General features: G+C 42.2%; 1 protein-coding gene across 5 annotated transcripts in view; it reads left to right on the forward strand.

Annotated features, from left to right (window-relative positions):
- Window positions 1-3,350: 3,350 nt before the first annotated feature.
- RIPOR2 (RHO family interacting cell polarization regulator 2) overlaps window positions 3,351-25,024 on the forward strand; it is a 92,195-nt gene continuing 70,521 nt past the window's right edge. Inside the window, exon 1 of one of the 5 annotated variants that reach the window (XM_072152422.1) lies at window positions 3,351-3,721. In XM_072152422.1, coding sequence (XP_072008523.1) covers window positions 3,655-3,721 — 67 coding nt within the window. In that variant the 5' untranslated portion in view covers window positions 3,351-3,654. Of the gene's footprint in view, window positions 3,722-6,453; window positions 6,681-16,494; window positions 16,734-25,024 lie in introns of those variants that run through there. The other 4 variants (XM_072152426.1, XM_072152424.1, XM_072152425.1 and 1 more) reach the window with 4 other exon arrangements.

Genomic DNA, 25,024 nt, shown 5'->3' on the forward strand with positions numbered 1-25,024 from the left:
CTTACCTCATTACTGTATGGATCAGGCACCAGGAGCAGATGAGCCATGGGTCTACTTACCTCATTACAGTATAGATCAGGCACCAGAAGCAGATGAGCCATGGGTCTACTTACCTCATTACAGTATGGATTAGGCACCAGGAGCAAATGAGCCATGGGTCTACTTACCTCATTACAGTATAGATCAGGCACCAGGAGCAGATGAGCCATGGGTCTACTTACCTAATTACAGTATATATCAGGCACCAGGAGTAGATGAGCCATGGGTCTACTTACCTCATTACAGTATGGATCAGGCACCAGGAGCAGATGAGCCATGGGTCTACTTACCTCATTACAGTATAGATCAGGCACCAGGAGCAGATGAGCCATGGGTCTACTTACCTCATTACAGTATGGATCAGGCACCAGGAGCAGATGAGCCATGGGTCTACTTACCTCATTACAGTATAGATCAGGCACCAGGAGCAGATGAGCCATGGGTCTACTTACCTCATTACAGTATATATCAGGCACCAGGAGCAGATGAGCCATGGGTCTACTTACCTCATTACAGTATGGATCAGACACCAGGAGCAGATGAGCCATGGGTCTACTTACCTCATTACAGTATAGATCAGGAACCAGGAGCAGATGAGCCATGGGTCTACTTACCTCATTACAGTATAGATCAGGCACCAGGAGCAGATGAGCCATGGGTTTACTTACCTCATTACAGTATAGATCAGGCACCAGGAGCAGATGAGCCATGGGTTTACTTACCTCATTACAGTATAGATCAGGCACCAGGAGCAGATGAGCCATGGGTTTACTTACCTCATTACAGTATAGATCAGGCACCAGGAGCAGATGAGCCATGGGTTTACTTACCTCATTACAGTATAGATCAGGCACCAGGAGCAGATGAGCCATGGGTTTACTTACCTCATTACAGTATAGATCAGGCACCAGGAGCAGATGAGCCATGGGTTTACTTACCTCATTACAGTATAGATCAGGTACCAGGAGCAGATGAACCATGGGTTTACTTACCTCATTACAGTATAGATCAGGCACCAGGAGCAGATGAGCCATGGGTTTACTTACCTCATTACAGTATAGATCAGGCACCAGGAGCAGATGAGCCATGGGTTTACTTACCTCATTACAGTATAGATCAGGCACCAGGAGCAGATGAGCCATGGGTTTACTTACCTCATTACAGTATAGATCAGGTACCAGGAGCAGATGAACCATGGGTTTACTTACCTCATTACAGTATAGATCAGGCACCAGAAGCAGATGAGCCATGGGTCTACTTACCTCATTACAGTATGGATTAGGCACCAGGAGCAAATGAGCCATGGGTCTACTTACCTCATTACAGTATAGATCAGGCACCAGGAGCAGATGAGCCATGGGTCTACTTACCTCATTACAGTATATATCAGGCACCAGGAGTAGATGAGCCATGGGTCTACTTACCTCATTACAGTATGGATCAGGCACCAGGAGCAGATGAGCCATGGGTCTACTTACCTCATTACAGTATAGATCAGGCACCAGGAGCAGATGAGCCATGGGTCTACTTACCTCATTACAGTATGGATCAGGCACCAGGAGCAGATGAGCCATGGGTCTACTTACCTCATTACAGTATAGATCAGGCACCAGGAGCAGATGAGCCATGGGTCTACTTACCTCATTACAGTATATATCAGGCACCAGGAGCAGATGAGCCATGGGTCTACTTACCTCATTACAGTATGGATCAGACACCAGGAGCAGATGAGCCATGGGTCTACTTACCTCATTACAGTATAGATCAGGAACCAGGAGCAGATGAGCCATGGGTCTACTTACCTCATTACAGTATAGATCAGGCACCAGGAGCAGATGAGCCATGGGTTTACTTACCTCATTACAGTATAGATCAGGCACCAGGAGCAGATGAGCCATGGGTTTACTTACCTCATTACAGTATAGATCAGGCACCAGGAGCAGATGAGCCATGGGTTTACTTACCTCATTACAGTATAGATCAGGCACCAGGAGCAGATGAGCCATGGGTTTACTTACCTCATTACAGTATAGATCAGGCACCAGGAGCAGATGAGCCATGGGTTTACTTACCTCATTACAGTATAGATCAGGCACCAGGAGCAGATGAGCCATGGGTTTACTTACCTCATTACAGTATAGATCAGGTACCAGGAGCAGATGAACCATGGGTTTACTTACCTCATTACAGTATAGATCAGGCACCAGGAGCAGATGAGCCATGGGTTTACTTACCTCATTACAGTATAGATCAGGCACCAGGAGCAGATGAGCCATGGGTTTACTTACCTCATTACAGTATAGATCAGGCACCAGGAGCAGATGAGCCATGGGTTTACTTACCTCATTACAGTATAGATCAGGTACCAGGAGCAGATGAACCATGGGTTTACTTACCTCATTACAGTATAGATCAGGCACCAGGAGCAGATGAGCCATGGGTCTACTTACCTCATTACAGTATAGATCAGGCACAAGGAGCAGATGAGCCATGGGTCTACTTACCTCATTACAGTATATATCAGGCACAAGGAGCAGCAGATTTATTATGAATAATTTTTTTCAGCTTTTTTAGCAGTTATGAAAGGTAATCATACAGTGCAACTTGGGATGCTAACCCCCCAACCCACAATGTGTTACGTATCCCAAATCGCTCCGACCAGTTCCCTTTATCCCACAAACCCCCATGTGAGCCCGTGAGGGCGCGTTCACACGTTGCGTTTTGACCTGCGTTTTTATTGCGTTTGAACCGCATATACAACAGCTGAGGAGGGGCGATTTGCCTAATTACATCACTGTTAACATTTCCGTTTAGTAAATGCGATGTTAACACATGCGTTAACATTGCGTTTACAAACGGAAACGGTAATGTAATTAGGCAAATTACCTCACATCAGCTGTTGTATATGCGTTTCAAACGCAATGAACACGCAACCAAAACGCAACGTGTGAACACGCCCTAAGGGTGATGTCACACATGGTGTTTTTGGTCCCTTTTTAAACATCCGTTTTCAGTCCGTTTTTGGCAGTTTACCATGCGTTTGGCTGCTTACAACCTGTTTATCTATTAACATTGGGAAAAACGGACTGAAAACGTTCCAAAAACGCCATGTGTGGCACCCCCCCTATTAGGGTGGTCTCACTTGTACCATTACTACAACTCTCATCATAACCATGTTAGCTTTTTGCCAACAGAAAATACATCTTGCATTACCCACAATGCATTGTTGTGTCTTTTTTTAGCCCTTTTTTTGTATAGTTTTTCCATCTTTGGTGGTTGTTTCAGAATCAGCATGCTCCAGGGGAGACATTAGCAAACATGTTAGTCTAGGGAAACAATGGTTCAGGTCAGCAAATTTAGAAGCTAAACACGTGAAAAATAGTTGTGTGTGGTGAGCCCTGGCCGGACACGATACATGGCAGTGCGGTGGGTGCCCGCTCACTTCCCATGACTTCCTGGGTGTGTCTGTATATAGGAGCCATCACTTATCTCCTACACAGCCCGGGCACCGCACGGCACCCTCTGTTTCCATGCCAACTTACAACTTCCTGTCAGCATAAAGCTGTGCCCATATTACTCCATCCCTGAGCACCTGTCACCACTCTCTGCAGTGCGATGTCTACACAGGAGGAGAGCACCCGCCAGGGAGACATGGAGGAGACTGACGATGTCCTGGCTGAAGGTACAGCACATGGGATGTGACATGTCTGATGCATGCTATAGGGCCGGGGCATGGCTGCTCCTCATAGTTATGTGGGACAGCTGGGATGGACGAGGCACTGATGTGTGTGGGAGCAATCCTGTCACAGGATCCCAGCCTTCTGCTGCGATGTAGTGCTTGTTATGTAGGTTTTCACTGACTCCATCTCCATCTGAATAAATCCTTACTAGAGCCCATAAGCAATGAGATTTAATAAAATGACCAGATTTACTTTTTTTCATAATTTGGAGGAAAGGTTTTCACAAAAGATTCCTGCCCATGTTTTGTCTAAAAAGTCATCTGTGACTGAGAATGTCCTAAAGCTGATGTATTGCTGAATTTACATTTGTATGTATGCCCACGCTATGTGTGATTTGGGTGGTAGGATTTTACCTCACAGAGGTGACATGTCAGTGGATGAGAATTTGAGAAGTCCTGTTCACACCTTGCAGTAATGTCCGTAATGTATTTATCTTGCAGGTGTCTGTCACTCTTTAGTCTATCATAAAGGATGGTGTTAAACATGAGGGGTTCTCTGCGGTGTTGCATTATAGCCTTGGTGCCATGGTGCTGTCTGGCCTGGTCTTTCATCCGGGCTTGGAGATCCATGGGGATATTTATCTTTAGGCTGGACATTTTGTATGTGTAAATTTTCGTTTTTCAGGATATTAAACCTGTTTGTTTTTATCTTGGAGGGCGAAATATCAGGCATGTGAGGGTGCGTTAACATGTTCCGCTAGAGTCGCGCTCATAACTCTCAGGACGTGTTCACACGTTCCGCGTTATGAACGCGACGCTAGCACACAGTGGGCGGGGCTCGGGACGATCGCATATGCGTTTCCCGGGAAACGCATGCGAATAATAACCCGATTGCATGCGTTTCTCTGGAAACGCATATGCGATCGCCCCATACTCCGCCCCCTGTGCGCTAGCGTCGCATTATGAACGCGGCGCTAGCGGAACGTGTGAACGCGTCCTCAGGAGACGGGGGTTGGGCCGATCGCATATGCGTTTCCAGATAAACGCATGCGATCGGGCTATCAATTGCATGTGTTTCCCGGGAATCGCATATGAGATCGGCGTTATGAACGCAACGCTAGTGGAACGCTTGAACGCACCCTGAGGGCGTGTTCACAAGGTGAATTGTGTCGTGTTTTTGATGCATTCAAAAGGCTTCAGCCTTGATCACATGCTAAGGTTACATTGTGTTTTAGCAAATGCAAATGCGTTGTAACCTTCGTATGAAATAAAGGCTGAAGTCTTTTGAATTTATCAAAAATGCAATGCATCGAATAAACGTGCCCCCAGTTTTGTTTTTGTGACTCTTATATAAAAGCAATTCGTTCAAAAGATTTCTGCAACCGCTATGAAACGTTTTCCTACCCCTGCGTGGAAGTGGAGTTATACGCGTCGTCCACGGATATTGGAGAGGGCTCATGGGCTGAGCCCACTCCATTGCCTTTAAGTGTTTGCTGCTGATTGCAGCAAACACCCGCTAGTAAAACCCACTGGTGACATGTACTGTGGTATGGCAGTATTTGGTGGATCAATCAGACAACCTACGGTTAAAGTCAAGTCTGTAAAATAGAAATAAAAAATGAAAACAGTAAAAGTGATAAACATGTATCACCACATCCCAAAATGTACATTTTTTTTTTTTTAAGGGTGGGAAGGAAAAATGAAATGAAAAAGGGCCTGGTCATTAAAGGGTTAACAGTAGGTTTGTCTGTGATGGACAAGCTGTGCCCACTCTTCTTAGTTCTGCAGCAACATCTTTTGGCATTGTTGCAGGACTGTGACTGTTATAGACAGTTTATGAATTAGATTCCCTAATATCCATGGCGAATCTGCATGTAATGAGGATGCAGTGCTGATTCGGAATGAATTTGGCTGTGAATTAACAAAGGATTATAATCTAAACCAGCTGCAGATTTGGAAAGCGAAGAACAAAAAAAAAACATAAATTCACAAAAATGCTTTCTGTATTTTACTGCAGGTGAATAGCACATTTTTTTGTTATTCATTTGGCTATTCAGCATGTTGCACATTGGCCCTGCTTGCAGAACTTGGGCATTGTTTGGACAATTTGTTTAAATTTAGTTTGTTACCTTCTTGCAGTCCATGTAGAATGACCGATGACTGTATTTGTCATTGAGCTCACATTACAGAAGCCACCATGAATGTGAGTAAATATCATGCCCCGGAGCTCGGAGCACATGCTGTCTTCTGTTGTGTGTAGGAGAGGTCATGTAACACTTCCTAGCTGGGGTGTGGTGGATGATAACGCGCTCGCTGTCACTGCTGTGGTTTTCTTGTGAGCTAACGGGAGATGAGTAGTTTTGGATACCTCTACTAAATTATGTACTTGGAAGAAAAAACTAAATCGTGAAACATTTCCTTTCTTAAAGGGGTTTTTCGACTATTCTAAAAAATTAGCAGAAGGGCTGCTAATTCCTTTCTTTGCAGTCTGTACTGACCTTAGTATTCCTGTGTATTATATTTTCTAATATTGATACAAAGCCTTTCAGAAATTGGAGAAAGCTGAAAACCTATATGCGCTTAAATTTTTGCACCCAAAAGCCATCATGAATTGCCAGCACAGTCTTTTCTTTACATAAATGTTTCTACCTAGATATTGCAGTTTATACTTGATATAGATGTAATTAGAAAAGGGTTTTTTTTTTTTTTATGCCTAACACCCACCCACCAGTTAGTTCACTGTAGAAGCTACAGCACGAGAAGAACTTGGCATCATGCCCTATGTAGTGGTAGATCCAGACTGCTGAACCTGGGATCTGAGCTGCAGTAACCTGACTTGGCCACATTCCCCCGAGTACAGAGGTGTACATCAGCCTCCATGTGTTGTGACAGACTTCTACTGATCTGATACCTATTCCTAAGGACACTTCTAATATGTAAGGACACTTGCCAATAATATCGGGTTAAAGCAAAGAACTTTCAAATATCCCCAATTTATGCATCTGTAAAATAACTGTCTTTACAATTAAGAGGTGAAAGGGATATTTCCATTCTCTAGTGACTGTATATTGGTAGGACATTCTAGTTCAGTAATGGCCAGCCAAAAAATAAATCGCAAAACTCTTGTAGTGTCACTTCTAGAAAAATCCATCATTTTGCAAATAATATTGCTGAGCAGTAACAGTGGAGGAGTAAAATAACCTGTGTTTGGGTATAGTGGCAGCACAGTGAGGCCTTGCCAGGGTGTTCGGTCTCTGTTGGGGTGTTCTCTTCCCCTTGAATTGCTAGGAGAACTATAGTATATTAGCAGCAGGGTGAGATTTTGGTAGCTTCTTTCAGATAATGTCCAGGGTGTAAGGGGAACATACGTCTGAGATGACTCTCCTAACCCCCCTTTAGTCACTGGAATGGACCGTGGTGCAGCCATCTGTCTGGGTGCAAATCCGCAGGAATTTTTCGCTGGTGGCTTCACGCGGGGTAAGATAGCCGCGGTTTGCTCTCAGCTTGAGAGTTTCCCTACCTCTGGATGATGATAATGATACTGTCCGGTAGTGAAGCCAGAGCAGCAGGCAGGCAGGATCATTATCTGGAGATAGGGAAAGTCTCCTGCCAAGAGGGCAGCCGAACAGAGACCATCTTCCCTCTGTTTATGAACCTGTCAGCTTGCTGTGTGTAACCTCTAGCTCCCTGTGTGAGTGGTCATGAACACAACTATCAGAGTTCTTATAATTTTATCTCTCTGGAATATAAAGTAGCCTGATACAATGTCTTTTGTCGCCTAAAGCTTTCTAATCCGTGCGTCTGGTTCAGAATTTACCGAAAGCAACCACGAATGGCTGACTTCAGTTCAGCGGTTCTAGGATTGGTCTGGTAAATCCTGTTAGGTCCCGGAGCAAGTTTCCTGGACCAAACAGTCATGGGCATCAGGACCATAGAACAGGGATAATAATCTACAAAAGGCTTCCTCTCCGGTCAGCTGGATATACATATTCTCCCCTAACACTTACAGGAAGAAACCTGCCAGTCAAATCTTGTTTTTCATGCTTCATCATTTCATAGTAAGCATAGTTACCTTATATACTCGAGTATAAGCCTAGTTTTTCAGCACAAAATTTGTGCTCAAAAACTCTAACTCGGCTTATACTCGAGTCAACTAAAAAAATAAAGACAAAACTCACCTTTCTGACGTCACCCGTAGGTCCTCTTCTGTCTGAGACAGAAGAGGACCTATGGGGGGCGTCGGAAAGATGAGTACAGTGTTATTTTTTTTCCTACTACAGGGGTTGGGCAGGCTGTATGTTACAGGGGCTGGCAGACTATATACTGGGAGGCTGTAACCAATGCATTTCCCACCCTCGGCTTATACTCGAGTCAATAGGTTTTCCCAGTTTTTTTGTGTTGAAATTAGGGTTCTCGGCTTATACTCGGGTCGGCTTATACTCGAGTATATACGGTAGTTGTAACAATGGAGCCTGTCTATGCAAAATTTTACAAAAGCGTTTGGTAATTTTGTAAAGCGCTAATTTTACAAAGTATGTTGACCTGAAACGATTATTTTTCATAAATCGTGATGATCATAATTGGAGAACAGTCACCAGACAGTATGGGATCCCTTCTTTTCTGAAAAAGTTCCCTCTGTAGGTGGGCTGTATATATTGATGACAAATGTGCCTGTTTTCAGCAATTTATCAAACCGCACAACTGCTTTCTGTGTAATGTGAAGGAAGTAAGTGCTAGCCAGGAGGCTAATAGTCATTTATTCACAAGTTAAAAATGGGAAAGGATTCAGAAGTGGTCAAATCCCCCACTGTTCTGCTGTTAACCCAGCCATCCGTCCCTTTCAAGCATATTGTACACTGTGTACTATGCTGGAGCACATATTGAGCGGACATTAACATTGTACACCACTGGCTGTTTTTAAGCTTTCAGTTTCTATCATTGAGATGCCGGGGACATTCTCTGATGTGGTGTGAAAACACAAATAGGCAGGACCTTGTCACCTGGGTAACGGGGCTTTTCTAGTTCACTATTGAATTGACCAATTACGTGCTCGGAAATAAAGCGAGCAACAATCGGGGGATTTTCATTTCTAAATGATGTAATATTTTATGTTGGATATTTAGAAATTATTTTGAAATTGGATTCTTTATCTTGTGCAGATAAGCACAGAAAATAGTTTTACAACATCTATAATTGTATCTTCTGATGTATGAACACACATCTGGATATAGAACCCACACAATTTTAGAGTATATACTGGAGATCAAAATTGGGAAAACAATGTATGATCACTTTTTTTTCAGTAAAAATATGAAACTTTTATTTTTCAAAAATCGGGATGATCATAATTGGAGAACACAGAATTGTAGTACAAAGAAAAATGATAATTAAATGTTCCAAAGGTTAGAACAGTCACCAATCAGTAGGGAGTGTACAGGCCTTTGCTTTGAATAACTTCATCACATTTGCCGCCACAGGACATCACTAGTCTGGTGTACTGCTCTCCTTCAACAACACATGGTTCCTTCCTTACGTTCAGCCAGCCATTTTTATGCAGGAAAATGACCCCTGTCACACTGCAAAATGGGTAAAGCAGTTCTTTAAAACAGAAAACATTGAATAGGAAACCTCAGGAAAATCCTTGGTGACAAGTTATGGACAAGAAACCCACAACAGTCACAGAATTGTGGGAGAGACTGGAAGAAGAGTACACCAAAATCCCACCAGAGCAGTGGGGTCTCCAATGTAGAGGAGCATCCCTTGGGGTGTAGTAAATAGTCTGATAAAAACCCAAGTGTAGGGTCATCTACTGGGTCCCCGGTGTGGAGCCCCAGACGTTGATCCCTAGCTGATGGTGTAGGGATAACTGTCCCCATCAACTGACAGATAATATATACTCTCCTTAGTACATCCCCCTGTGGATCACTCACCAATCGGGGATCCTATCACACACATGTCTGTCCGTGGTGCCAGCTGCGTTCTGTAATTACCGCACAAGCTGCCCTCACATGCCGGCGGAACTTCCAGTGCGGTAATTACAGAACACAGCTGGCACCACGGACAGACATGTGTGTGATAGGATCCCCGATTGGTGAGTGATCCACAGGGGGATGTACTAAGGAGAGTATATATTATCTGTCAGTTGATGGGGACAGCTATCCCTACACCATCAGATAGGGATCAACGTCTGGGGCTCCACACCTGGGACCCAGTAGATGACCCTACACTTGGGGTGTAGTAAATAGTCTGATAAACCCAAGGGATGCTCCTCTACATTGGAGACCCCATGTTTTATTGATTCCACCGCAATCCCTCTGAAGAACCTACAGCAGGAAGAAACGCGTCAGGGAAGGGGAATGCAGGGTGTTTTTTTTTCTTAACTAGGGCAAGTTATTGGGACTGCCCTTGTCAGGGCAGGAGCTTATCACACCTGGGGACAGGGACAGTTGTAGCCTTGTTACAGTTCGTGACGTTTTTGGTTCCAACATATACAGGTATGTCCTTTACCATCTTAATGCTCCCGTCAATACACGTACTTTGGAAACAGCACAGCTGACCACTGGACACAACTACAGACCATTACCAGTTGTGGTAAGAACCATCTTTTATTTCCTCTTTGCAAGGTATTTATTGGATGGTATGGTGCATGGCACCGTGATTTACAGGTACGTGGTATCCCCATTGTTTGATCCACAACCATTGGGGGTTGTGGTGATCAGTATAGTCGCCTAGGTCGGCGTCTATAGTACGGATTGTTGTTGTTTTTAGAATTCACAACCTGTGACCTTTGTATATTTTAAGGTATATCTAATAAAAATACAAGTTTTAGTTCACAGCCATGCTGATAAATTTTTAATATTGAGTGAACCAGAGGCAAAAATGTCCTTGATTTTGGGCCATAATAATACATGCTTTGTGTTCAGTTAAAGGGTAGCTGTAAAGGGTTTTTTATTTTTATTTTTTTTTTCCAAAAATCAATAGCTCTTGGGATGTAAAACAACTTTGCCTATTATCTTTGTTACCTATATGCAGCAGTTTCTTTGCCATACCCCTCAGATTACCTGAATGCTGCTTTCTCGCCCTCTACTTTGTTTATAATTTCAGTCGGTTTCATGGGAGGGGAGCTGCTCCCTTCTAACACAGGAGGAGGTCATGTGACAGGGCACTCTCTGTGTATGTAGCAGGGCTGAATGTGTTCAGAAATATGGATACAGATCTCTCCTGCACAGAATTGTGAGGTACAAGATCTTCTCTGTTACCTATCAGTCCCTCCATCCCAGTCTGTGATTCTACAGAACTTTCTCTGTCTCTCTCTGCACCTCATGCTGCTCCCCTCCCTTGCCTTGTCATGTGCAGTATCAGCTCTGTGCACAGATAAACTATTAATTCTTGGTGCTAACACAGCACAGGCTATAGACTTCATGTAACTGGTTTACTTATGATTTCTACCACTTATTCCTTGCTCCTTCATGTGATGGTAGCTGCCAGGCTAGTCACCATATACATCCTGTATGTGCACTATGCCGTGTTCAGTAGATTTACTTGTGGGAAACTAAATGGATTTGATGCTAAATTACTTTGAGAGACAAAAATGGCATCATGGAAAGAAAAGGGGCAAGCAGCACAAAGTAGGCATCATTCTGTTTGTTTTTAAAGGAGGAATTGCACATAATAATTTGGTAAAATCATTATAACTTTACAGTTACGCTTTCAGTATTTTACTAAACCACCTGCTGCTCTCTAGAATATTTATCATCTGTATCTTACTTCTACTTCTGGAACATGTTTGCTTTTGAATTGATCATATAGTCCGGTGTCTCAGGTTAAAGTTGCTTAGTTTCGATATACAGGCAGCCCCCGGGTTACATACAAGTTCTGTGGACTTGTTCTTAAGTTGAATTTGAATGTAAGTCGGAACAGTTATATTTGTAACTCCAAACATTTTGTTTGTCTCCGTGACAATTGGATATTCCAAATTTTGTGCTGCCATGGGAACAAGGATTAACAATAAAACTTCATTACAGACAACGTGTAGCCTGAAACTAAAGTAATGCATCCAACAAGCTTTACCAGGGGTTATAGTGGGCAGAGAGGTCCGTCTTACCCCTGAGGAAGTCGCATGGTTGCAATGTAACCCGTGGGGGGCCTCCAACCACAAGTTTGAGATGATGTTCGTCTCCTGTCTCATCGCTTGATCCTGGTATTTTGTATGTGGGGTTCGTGATCCTGATTCTAGCATTAGGGACCCTCATCCCTTACTCTTTCTTATATTGCATATGACTTCACATTGATAGGGGTTCCCCATGTTATGATTGTGTGTTTACCTTTATCTTTTTTGCATTCAGCACTTTGTATGATCTTCCAGGAGAGAGAACTCTATTGTATACAGCACTTTGTTATCTACAAGCTGAGACAGTCTTTCACTTGACTTTACTTGTGGCTGTACGTGGATCTCAGTTATTACCGGTAGCTGGGGTCCGCATGTATTCTTGATGTGCCTATTGCACACGTTTTAAATGGTTTTATTTTATCTGATGCTTGTCATCAATTTGTTTGCAATGTGTAAAAAAAACTCTCTGAACCTATAAACACTGGCTTTTTGCTCCTTTTTTTCATTATGTATTGTTTATGGTGTGGTGGTCTTATATGATATTAATTACTTTGGCTGGATATCAAGCAAATCTCCACTCTTCTTTTGTTAAACCGAGAGGTCCGTCTGTAACTGGCCATCCTTTTGAGGATACCGACTTATTGTAGCTGACCCCTTTATCTGGAGGTAACTTTGTACGTTGAGATGAGCAGCATCTTGCACGTCTTCCCGGCTGCACTGAGCCTTGGACCGGTTACATTAAATATACATTGATGTCTTTGTAACCTGAGATGCATGATGTCATTCTCCAATCTGCCCCATCATGCACATCACATCTTCTAGCAAAGCCATCAGTGAAATATTTGTGTTCAGGTTCTTTGTGAGATGTATGAAAGCAGAACTTGATGTGGGCTGCTGGGTAGAAGTGGATGTGGGCTGCTACATGCTGCTTCTCGCTGCTTGCTCTCGTTGCTAAGCACCAGGCAGGAATCTATAGCTTCTACAAGTCCTCGGAGAACTGAAGGCATTGACGAATGAAAGCACCCTACCCCACAAAGCACAAGTGTAATCTGACATGCAAATGTATTAAGTACTTAGGCTAACATCACAAGAGGTAGGAGGCTCCCATGAACGTTCTCCGTGCATGCATTGCCAGGCTGAATTTACCTAAAGATAAGGATAACATTTTCTAACGTGTTTCCATTACATAACGCTATGAAAATGGGGCAGGCAGACTATTGCTTACAATGCTTGCCTCTTCCATTTGCATGACTTTGAAGTTTGTCCTAAAATTTGTGATCATGTGGCCCAGATAATTTAGATGGCAATGTCACAATGGCTTTCATCAGGCCTGTGATTATCCAGCCTGCTCTGTACATGGCTTTTTACATGACAGCACAGCGGAGGTGGCACTGGCTTGTCATCTCTCTGAAACTGTAAGCAATTTTGGGATCTAAGGTAGACGTATACTGTAGAGCTAATGTTAAAGAATAAAACTGATAAAGGTTTCCCACTAATATAAAGCTCTTTATTAATATCTAATCTAACTATTCCAGAGACCTTCTAAATTCACTTTCCCAGTAGGTAAACGTGATAAAATCTCCTCTCTATGGCCGTGCATGATATTTGATAAATCTCTAAACAGTAATGTGAATTCTTAGTGCTTAATTCTTCACATTACTTAGTCCAGACTATTTCCCATGGCCCTGAACCATAGAGGCTATTCACCAAATCCTATTGTAGATTCAGCATTAATTGCCATCTATCTCAATGGTTCTTAATGCGGGATCAGGTTGCATTATCATGAATGGACATTGTGGAATAATTGCTAGAATTCTGAAATACATTTTGTTGCTCCTTGCTGATGTCTCGCATTGTTTAAGTAGTTGGACATTTTATTCATTCTGTTCATGCACACTTTCAATTAAAAAGGCTGTCATATGCTAATACAGAATGTCCCAATATAATCAAATAGTTTGCACCATCAATAATAAAATTATTCTATTTTATTTTTACTTTATTGAATAATACTGAAAAAGAAGGCAATGTAAAAACTCAGATTTCTGATGTTATTCAAACTAGGGCAAAAAACTAAAAGGCCCCAGCAAATACCACAGGACTTTTCATGTGTTTGTCTTTGCTGTAATGTTATAATATATTATGTTATAATAAATCCATACCTACCTTGTTACATATTGGGGCACATTTACTAAGGGTCGCACGGTGGACTTTTGTCGGACTGTCGGCTTGCACAGGTATTTAAGAAGTGTCTGCGCTGCAATAGTGTCGCACGTGACCCTTTTGTGGGGCAGCTGTGGTGGCCTTCATATGACACAAATAGGGGGTGTGCCATCAGACGGTTCAACTGATTCGGACCGAGCGCCGTATTTAACTTTCAAATTGTGTTGCACGCCCTATGTTAAAGGTGCACCATAAAAAGCGACAGATTCATGATTTCTGGCGCACAATCTTAGTGAATTGCCGCACGCAGCATTATAGATTAACACAGTGGGAGGGGGAAGTGCTCCTCCACTTTGTTCTGTAACTTCCTCTGCTGCATGAGGTTACATCAGGCAGAAGTAAATGCTGAGGGAATAGGGGGATAGTGCAACAGTGTGAAGCTGCAGTACGGAGAGGCTCTGGTAATGCCCCCCAGAGCCCTTCTGGCACATTAACATAACATAACTTTAAAAGTTTATTTTAAAAGTAAGGAGGCCAAGGATAATATGTATAAGAGGATTACCGCAGTCCCTGGTTTATCATGATGAATTTTGATGGTATATTTATTTAACATCTGTTTTTTATGGCCAATTGCATCAGTCTGGCATCCAGGATTTTCATCAGTGATCAGTGAAAAACTGTTCTAACTAGAAAATATTTACTCTTCAACACAACAGGTCCATTGTGCATTGATCCATTAAAAAGCTATTAGTGCATTTAGTGCAACTGTATTTCACTGTGTGCACCTATACTAATATTCAGCCAGAATAGACATAATACATGGTGGATCTAAAATCTGTCAAGAAATCTAGTCTGGATAAAGTGGGGTCTTGTGGAACAAGCGAAGACTTGGAGAAGTTTTACTTTATATTGTAAATGAGGAAATAGGAGGTGAATTAAAAAGCCCTTCCTTGCACACCCATGTAAGGCATGACAATGGAATAGTTGGCATATTCCTGTGAATATTTGCTTGGACAGCTGTATTTCTATTGCTGCGTTCTCCTTGTCACACACCACTATGGAATGTTCTATCAATACTGTCACAGTTTTCCTGACAAGTGGCGTGTTGGGAGCATATATGTGATCTGATAGCCGTCCCTCCTCCATTTGTCCCATCTTGACAAGGCCACAGCAGATTGCACTTGAATGGAGTGAATAATTTATAGGTAGTACTATCACAACAAGTGCACAATAGCAGCTTTTATGCCCGTCTAATTATGGCACGAACCAGGCCGCATTATCTGGCATTTTCCACTGAATTAGCAAAACACGATACAGAGAGAGAAAACCTGGGCCTCTCTATAGCAGACGTGATCTCAGTATAATTTAATGTGTCCACACATCTAGGACTAGAGAGGACAGGATGTTTGTTTAACACTATTGAGGGCTTTTCATGGCTTTAGAGACACATTAGTGGCCTGAGAACTTGATGCCTATACTGCCATAATGAAATACAGACACCATCCAATCCCACTGAGTCAGTATATTCTTTATTCATTTACAAAGGAAGAAGGATAACGTAATGAGCCTCACCATGCCGGCTTATGTAACTGCTCCAAGTACGTAAGTCATCCTCACACGCAAAACACGTCATCCAATAGTCACAAATGATTCTCTAGCCAGCCACTGGACAGAACACTTTATGTACTAGATGAACAATTTAGGAATTCTGCCAAATACAGACCTATTCTACAAATGGGGTACTGAAGTCTGTTTCCCTCTTTTGTAGAAAGGACACATGTAATCCGCTTGTTACAGTTTAGCAGCCTGTCATCTTCTCTTTTGGATAGCATTGTGCCAGTATTGCCGCATATTCATGACACTTCATGGCTGGAGCCACATCAGCTTCTCCTGTCTGACATGAATTTTCCATCAGCTGGCGCTTTCCTTTCACACAACCAGAACATCTGCAGGCAGTGACATCATTCTTGTCATATAATGTGATAATCTTGTAGATTCATTCATTATTTATCATTGAGCACAAGCTACTCACTGAAACCTTACTCCACCCTTGGTGCTGATGGATGACCTCTTAAAACCATGAACATCTCTTGGGGCCAGGGGGAGCTCTGACAGCAGTGACATTGGTCACTTACAGCCTGTCCTATTGTGTTACACCTTCCTATAGTGAAGGTAAATTTAAATGCAAACGAGAAATTGGTATGAATAATAATGGGAGAGGTGGTATAAAGGGGCGGTGCTACTCCTGCTTATTATTTTGTTCCATATTTAAGGAAATTCTTGCAACCATGAAGATCAATATAGAAACTGTCTGTATTTGGTGACAAAAGCATTAGGGCAAGGACAAACTTAAAGTAGCCGCTCCTGAGAAATTAAAACTAGGTGCCTGTTTATATAAGTGGCTGGGTACTATGACTTTAAACCACAAGCAGCTGCATGTAAGTGAGAATCTCAAACTTGACTGAGTGCAGATGACACCAGAATCAGGCGGAGATCCAGCCCCCTGTGCGCCCCCTCCTCTCCTCTTCTTTCTGAGTGTAGTAGCTGCTGTTAGCAGGGTGGCTTATGCCAGCCAGTCACTGAAGACAAGCTGCTGACTGATCTCTTTTTTTGGCACTGAAACCTGGGCTTGTTGGAAGTATTATCAGATACAATGGCTCCAGTCCGGTAGAAATGAAGCTTTGTTGATGAGTGCGGAGCTACAGACCTAAACAGGGGTATCAGTCATCCACCAACACCCTGAAGGTAAGAGGATCCACACTGACAAGATTACATATGTTTGTCATTTTATCAAGGCACAATGTTATACATTGATTTCTTTGGTTATAATATAGAGCGAAGGTTGGTGCAGCCCTTACATTATGTGCCTGCTGGCGTGACAAAGAATGAGAATACTCTGTATTTGCAGGGACCTGTATGGTTTTTAAGTTGCTATGTGGTGCGTAAAGAGAGAAGATCACTTTGCATTGTAGTAAAGTGAAGCAGATTATGTGGTTGGGGTTTTTTTTGTGTGTGTGTGTGTGTGTGTAAAGGTACTGCCACCAACTCAGGATTTCACTTTGTATTGTCTGTGTGTCACCTAACATATTGTGGCTTATCATTTGTTTTGTCATCTTTTCATATTGTATCTTTTCTAGAAAATTAAGTTAGTTGGTCACAAACCTTTCACACAACTTGTGTTTATTAACTACCCCATCCTTAAAGGGAACCTGTTAGGACCATTTAAGATAATAAGCCGCCCACAGGTCCTAATGGACTGGTGGTTTAGTGTCCCAAATTACGCTCTGTTATTTTGCTCCATGCCTGCAATTAAAAAGAAAAATACTTACTGATATGTATTACCTCGTTCCAGAAGCCTGAGTGACTATTCACTGAGCACAGTGGGGTACACCGAGGCTTTACTGCACATGTGCAACAAAGCTGGGGTGTACTCATCTCTAAGTATGTGGTGTGTGTTTTTTTTTTTTTTGTTTGTTTTTTTTTAATAATGCTCCGAAAACTATACCATACAGGGCAATTATGGACCCAAAACCACAAGTGGTTTAGAATCCGAATCGTCCTGAGATCTCTTTTAAAGGTCATCTACCAACAGGATGAAGGACTGTATGCAAATGAGCCTGAGGGGCTCCAGGCTGCATAGGTGTTAATGGAGCCTGGAGCCCCTCTGACTCATTTGCATAGAATCTTTCATCCTGATGGTGGACTTCCTTTTGTTTGACTTTTTCCACACTAAAAACTGTCATTAAAGTCCTGCCTCTAGTGGGCTTCTACTAATTCTGCTTGTTCCATATTTCACTGCAAGACAGAAAGGGGAAGTGGATGCGAGTCCCTGGTCACAGGCACAGCTCTTCCACAGGGGGCAATCTGTGCACAGGCACTCTGCTCGTATGGCCACTGGGGCCTGTGGGCTCTCAGCAGCTCTTCCACAGGGGGAAATCTGTGCACCGGTGCCCTGCGCCTCTGTGCTAAGTGAGAAGGGTTAAGTAATTTGCAGTTTTCTCATCTCCATGCACAGCTCTTCTATAGCAGTTTTATATAGGATATCAACAGAGCAATATCCCCAGGAGAAACCTGCATAATTTGTAAGTGTCACCCAAAACTCTGGTTAAATAACTTTAAAAACCCTTTCATTATAGCCAGACATTAAATTTGGTTGAAAATCTTTATCCAATATCACAACGTCAAGGCAGCCATTACAATTTATGGACCATAATTCATTAATGAAATGATGGTACAGTAAGGCTGCATTCACAAGAACGGATCATGGGGGAGGGGGGTACAGATGGCTGCAAACTTTCAGCCAGATACATGTATACCATAGTTGTCTATGCTGCCCGGGCTTGGTACGGTGAGTACAACGTGTGCTCACTGTACTGTACCCTGCCATGGCACCTGAGTTAAATTGCCTCTCCCCCACCTTGTTCAAATCAAACAAAACTGGTGTCAAACGTTTTTCCTGGTTTGTGTAGCCGACATTTTCATTTGTGCCACTATCGTTTTCAAGACGTTAAATCAAGTTTCCAGATTCAAGTTATCCAAATCAAACAAAACTGGTGCCAATCAATTGTGCCACATTTTGTTCTGCTAAAATTTTTGTTTGTGCTGCTTATGTTTTGAAAATATTAACAAAATTGTAAAGGTCAGCCAGCCCCCCCCCCCCCCCAACATTGACCGAATCAATACAAAACTGGTGTCAACCGTTTGTGCTAGAAAATTTTTTTGTTTGTGCCACTTTCATTCTTTATGTATTGATCATTTTTTCCAGGGAAGTATCGCTAGGTTTGTTTTTTTTACCAGTTCATCCTAAACACTTTATCTAAACATCTTAACATACCTTAAAAATGATAGCAACACAAATGAAACAGTTTGTTTGATTTCGGTAATGTGGAGGGGCTGGTTGACCTCTGATGACCTCAGGAAGCTTTTATTAATATCTTAAAAATGATAAACTTGCACAAACGTAGAAAAAACATTTGACACCAATGTTGTCAGATTTGAACAAGGTGGGGGGGGGGGGGAGCAACTTCACTCAGGTTGCCGTGGCCGCAATAAAATAGAACACGCTCTCTTTGTCCGTAAGAACGGCCTGGCGGCTCTATTTTCTATGGAGAGGGGAGGACGGAACAGCGCACATTTGTGTAAATGCAGCGTAAGACAACCCAGACACTGAGTAAGGATGCAAAAAGTGTAAAACGTGTATCCTGTTATACCAAATCTATCTCATTGTGTTCTTCTCCGTGCTATAGATTGAAAAACTATTACCAGTCTAGAATTAAATAAATCTCTCCTGTTAAAAATTAAGATTTGGGCTCCAGAGGACTGGCACCAAAAGTTTTACAACGGAAATTCTTTCATCAAGGTTTATATACATATTGTAGGATGTATATGTAACGGGAGTCAAGGAGTTTTTATGTCCTGGAAACTGTTGATGTTTCAGGCTCATGGCAAAGAATGACTTGTTAACCCGGGTCTGTTGTCATTGTTAGATTGGCTGGGCAATAATACATAACAATGAAAAGGATCATTATTTTCCCTGTGTAGCTGTAGAACATTTACAGAAGTCTAGAAAAATTAGTGTCAATTTTTTTCATGTAGTATAAATGACCTATATTCTGGAGAGCTGTGCTCGGATGTTAGGAGGGTTTTTAATATAGAAAGTGTTTTTTGGTTTGTGCATTAATGGCTTGTTTTATTTCCAGGGACACTAGGTTTTTATTAAGTGATGCCTTTGGGCACCAGGGTACATTAGAGCTTCTTACAACCTCTCAGTTGTAATACTGGACCCCTAGTCCAGTATTACATAACCATGGTCCCAAGGAGTGACTTCGTAATAGGCATTTAAGGGCCTGGAGTGCCCTAACCAGTCTCCAGAAATCAACCCCATAGAAAACCTGTGGAGGGAGTTGAAGGTCTGTGTTGCCCAGTGACAGCCCCAAAACATCTCTGCTCTAGAGGAGATCTGCATGGAGAAAGGAGCCAACATACCAGCAACAGTGTGTGCCAACCTTGTGAAGACTTACAGAAAACGATATACAAACGATATATAAAGTATTGAAATGAACCTTTGTTATATTGACCAGTTACTTATTTTACACCATAATTTGATAATAAATTCTTTAAAAATCAAACCATGTGATTTTCTGTATTTGTTTTCTCATTTTGTCTCATAGTCTTAGCTAGAGGCCGCTCTAATCTTTTCAAGTAGAACTGGCATAATTGGTGGCTAACTAAATACTTCTCTTACCCCCCCTCCCCCCCCCCCCCCCCTCTGCACCTAAAATTTCTTATGAGGTCTATTCTTATGAGGTCTATTAATACCTCTTTAGGCCTCATATGCATGTGTGTTATCCGTATGAAAATGGTACAGGTAGCACACGAGCAGAAAAAAGTTTGTGCACATGAGGCCTAAGGATCATAAGTATTCATGGAAATATCTCTTGGCGGTTCACTCCACATGACACACGTGGCTTCTTCAGATTGCGGCCTTGAAAAGCAAGGCATTTATAAACCTGGACATGATATTTCGGCTACTAATATAAATGTAAAGCTTCTTTTTTTGTTTTCTTATGATAGCCAAATACATATTTTGCTGAATGCTCCATTTTTGGAGACCTTGCAACTGTTCCCCATTGTCAGATTCTGGCTATGTTCAATTTCACCATCCCTGTTTTTGTTATCAGGGGAGATAAGCTATGAACGCTCTCCTTATTGAGAACTTGTGTATTCTAGGAAAAGCCAAGTGTCCATGTATCTAGAGGGATGAGGAGATCAGTTTAACGTATACGAGTATGGCCAGCTTAAAGGGCACCTACCACCACAAATCTACCTATAAAGGTAGATTGGGTGGTAGGTGGATCAATGGGACGTGAGGATAGCCCTTTTAAGGGCTAGTCCTCACGTCCCTGCACTTTTTTGATGACTTTAATTTGATATTTATTCAAATTTACTTACGCGTAGCTGCGCGCCGAAGATGGGTGAGTAGGAGGGGTAAAGTGGCTACCGGGGCGTGGAGTAGCCGCCTCGTGTAATCTCAGATGCGGCTACTCCACGCCCCGGTAGCCGCATAAGTAAATTTGAATAAATATCAATTAAAGTTATCAAAAAAGTGCAGGGACGTGAGGATTAGCCCTTATGTGGTGGTAGGTTCCCTTTAAGCCTTTCTCGCCCTCTGTTTGATGTATCCTCAGTTGAAGTTCTATGATTTTTTTTTTTTTTTTATTATATTTTTTTTTTTTTATAGTATTTTTCTTTTAAACATTATCTAATATGTCTTGTATATCTCTAGGCTTAATTCATGAACTAGTGTATTATTTGTCCTGTAAAGTGCATTCAGAATTTGTTTGCCCGCAGCACTATTTTTCCCTCCTGACATTGGGCTGTTCTCCCTTCATGTGACTTCCACCCATAGAGAGCATTTTATGTAAGGAAGTGTAAAAACATAAACATAGATATGTAACATTAACCCTTTAGTGACCAAGCTCATTAGCACCTTGATGACCAAAGGCCTATTGTTCAAAACCAGCAGGTGTCACTTTATCTGGCTATAACTTTAGAAGGCTTTAACTTGGCCAAGTGTTTTTGAGTATGTTTTTCCATTACATTTTGTATTTCAAGTTAGTGGGAAAATTTGGTTTATATATTTTGAATTCATTGAAAAAAGGTGTATTTTGGTAAACATTTTGAAATCATTTGCTATTTTCAAACTTCTAAATGTTCTGTTTTTCAAACTGAAGCTTGTTAACCCTTTATGTATTTCACAGAAATGCAAACAAAATGAAGGTTTGATTTGGAATTCACTAATACATTCATTTAGCTGCAAAATTTACCCATGTTGGGCAGTTTTTTCCGAGTAAGAGGAAAACCCAACATGTGGATGTAACCCGCTGGCAGGGCACATGGTGAAGGAACCTTTGAGCTTTTGTAGGGCAGAATAATTTTCAGATGCCAGGACACGTTTTGTAGGGCCCCTGAGGCCACATTCACACATGGTATTTTGCTTGCTTTTTGAAACCAAATCCAAAGGCTCCACCTGCGATCGCACAGGTTAACATGCTGTAAACACAATGTTACCAAAATGTGTGATCACGAGTGGAGCCTTTGGATTGCTTTTCCAAACGCAACCAAAATGCCACATGAGGACGTGGCCTCGGGTACCACAAACCTTTATCCCAGAGAATTTGTAAACTTTTTATCATGTGGTACAGGGGGAATTTTAACCCCTTGCCACTGATAAGCTTTTTCCATTTAACTTTCTGTTTATCGCTCCCTACTTTCAAAAATAAATAACTTTTATTTTTCCGTGTGCAGAGCTGTATGTGGGCTTGTTTTCTGCATAACAAATTGTACTGCCTAGTGGCGATATTTTATATATTTCATGATATGTACTGGTAAATGAAAACTTAATTCAAAAAGAACCCGCATTTGCGCCATTTTCTTGTGGGTTCTTTTTTATGTCTTATACTGTACACTCCAAATAGCATAATATATTATATAGCATAATACATAATATATTATTTGTTTCGATACGATCTCAGGGATAACAAATTTATATAGGTTTTTTTAGGTGTTAATAGATTTTAGATTTAGATACTTTTTGTATTCCAAAAAATGATTACCTTTACCATATTCTGACTCCAAATACTTTTTCATACTTGGGAGTACGGAGTTGGCTATGGTGTCAGTTTTTCCAAAACAAGCTGTTGTTTTTATTGCTACCATTTTCAAGACTGGGCAATCTTTAGATCAGTTTTTATTACATTTTCTATGTGTTGCAAAAGGGGAAAAAGGTGTCGATTCGGATACTTGAGTGCATTTATCCGTTACGGGGTTCACTGCCGGGAATGACCATTTTTATACATTGGTAATTTTGGGGACTCGGTGATACCTAATTTGTTTTTATAAAACTAGCATATGAACTAATGATCATGTGATTACTAGTTCTTACTAATGTACTGCTGTGCAGGACCATGTATTGCAGTGCATTAAAGTGTCAGCCTATGCACCTGCATAGGCTGACGGGCAGCTACTAAGTGCAGCCAGGGGCTGGACCGAGCAGGCATATGCCGATGGCAGACTCTGGTCCCTTCTTTAGGTTTCCGGTTGCGCGGCTAAGAAGGCGGCACCCGCGATCGCATGGCGGGGTCTCGGGAGGAGAGGGAGGGACGTAGATCCCCCGGTCACAACACTAACCACATGATCTAACAGGTTAACAGCCGTTCCCATCAGGACTGTTAGAGCAGGGTCCCACACTGCTCTGCCGTGCGGGGGGAGGAGGGTTGTTGGGGGTGGGGGGGGCATGCAAACCTTGGGTTGGGCTGACAGAGAAACCCGTCGGCCTAGCCTAAGGCCCCTTAGTGACCGAGTGAGAAATCCGGTCACAAAGGGGTTAAAGGAAATCAAAATCCAGCATCTTAAACCAGTGACAAAATCAGTCACACTGCCTGGATCTATAAGTATGTTATTACATTTGTTATCCATGGCCGCCTCCTTTCTAATATCAACTTTTATAATTATGCTAATGAGCCAGAGGAGCTACCGGAGACCACGGATAAGAAATATAAGATTATTACCACAGTAACGATGCCTGGATCTAGTAACTGTCCCTGGTTTGTCATGCTTGATTTTTATGGTAGATTTCTACCCCCAGGGAGTATAAAAATGTCAAACTAGCTACCATCGGCCTGGTTTTTGGTGTTTGTATAAAGAGACACACGGTGACAAGGCGTTGACAGTGTGCACCTCCTACAGCATCTGTCTGTGGCCTATGTTGGGCTGTAGTGGGTTTGTAGCTGTGAACATGACGTCACCATTGACCCCTTATTTACAATCATAGGCGAGCAATAAGAAAGCCTAGCCATGGTGCCCTGCAGCCCTATAGAGGCAAGGGGCCTCAGAAAAAGATAAATAGCTCTTGGAAAACCCCTTTAATAAAATGTTTTCAGTTGTTACATTATGCTATTATTTAACATTTCTTTTAACACATTGCTTGTATAATGTTAGGCTACATGCACACTGCCGTGTGCCTGCCGCACCGTAGCACGGCGGGCACACGGCAGCGCGGGGAGAGGAGGAGAAGGTGAGCGCAGCTCACCCCTGCCCCTCTCCATAGCGATGTATGGCCGCAGCGCCGTAATACGGGAAAAGATAGGACATGTCCTATCTTTTCCCGGGCTACGGAGCGGTACGGTGCCGCACGTGTGCTGCACCGAACCGCTCCCGCAGGGCTTCCCGAGCCCATAGAAGTGTATGGGGGACGTATATCGGCCGCATATACGTTGGCCGTATATACGTCCCCCATACTGTAGTGTGAATGTAGCCTTATAATATATCAACTGATATTAAAGGTTGTTGTTATAGGAACACTATTTTGTTGGGGTCAGAAAAGACCATGTTGTGATTTAATTCTGGTGCACAGTTCATACCATACATTTGCGCTACAAACCAGAACGTAGAAGGTAATAAAACCCCGGTATATAGAATGTAAATCTAAATGTCTCCATGGTATCTCATAGAACTCAATTATTTCAAGCAGTGAAATAGTACAAATATTTATTTAGTGTTCACTCTACATTCCATGTGTAGAATGAACTGTTATACATTTGTGCAAGTGGACGACTTGCTTTTTAATCTGGACCATTATGGTTTTACTTGTTACATATGGGTAAGAAAATCTGGAGGATTTCCTAGCCCAAATCCCTTCTCCTTTCTTACCATCAAAATGAAACATTATTAAACCAGGCACTTGCTCATAGATCCAGGCACTAAGAATGTAGTAATCATCTTTTATTTGTTATCCATGACCTCCTTCCTTCTAAAATATAGGCTCTAAAAGGCTCTGGGGGTGTTACCAGAGCCCTCAGTTCTTTACAGGCTGTTATAATGAGCAGCACATGTCTCACCAAAGCCCCTGTACTTCTCTAGCAGAAGTAGGGAGTGCAGGGAAGGGGATGCCTGCTCTGCTCATTGTTATAGCCTGTGAAGCTACAGCATTGAGGGGCTCTTCAGACTAATTAGCATAATTTTAAAAGTTTATTTTC

This window comes from Engystomops pustulosus, chromosome 5 (assembly GCF_040894005.1).
Source record: "Engystomops pustulosus chromosome 5, aEngPut4.maternal, whole genome shotgun sequence".
In the NCBI taxonomy this organism is placed as follows: domain Eukaryota; kingdom Metazoa; phylum Chordata; class Amphibia; order Anura; family Leptodactylidae; genus Engystomops; species Engystomops pustulosus.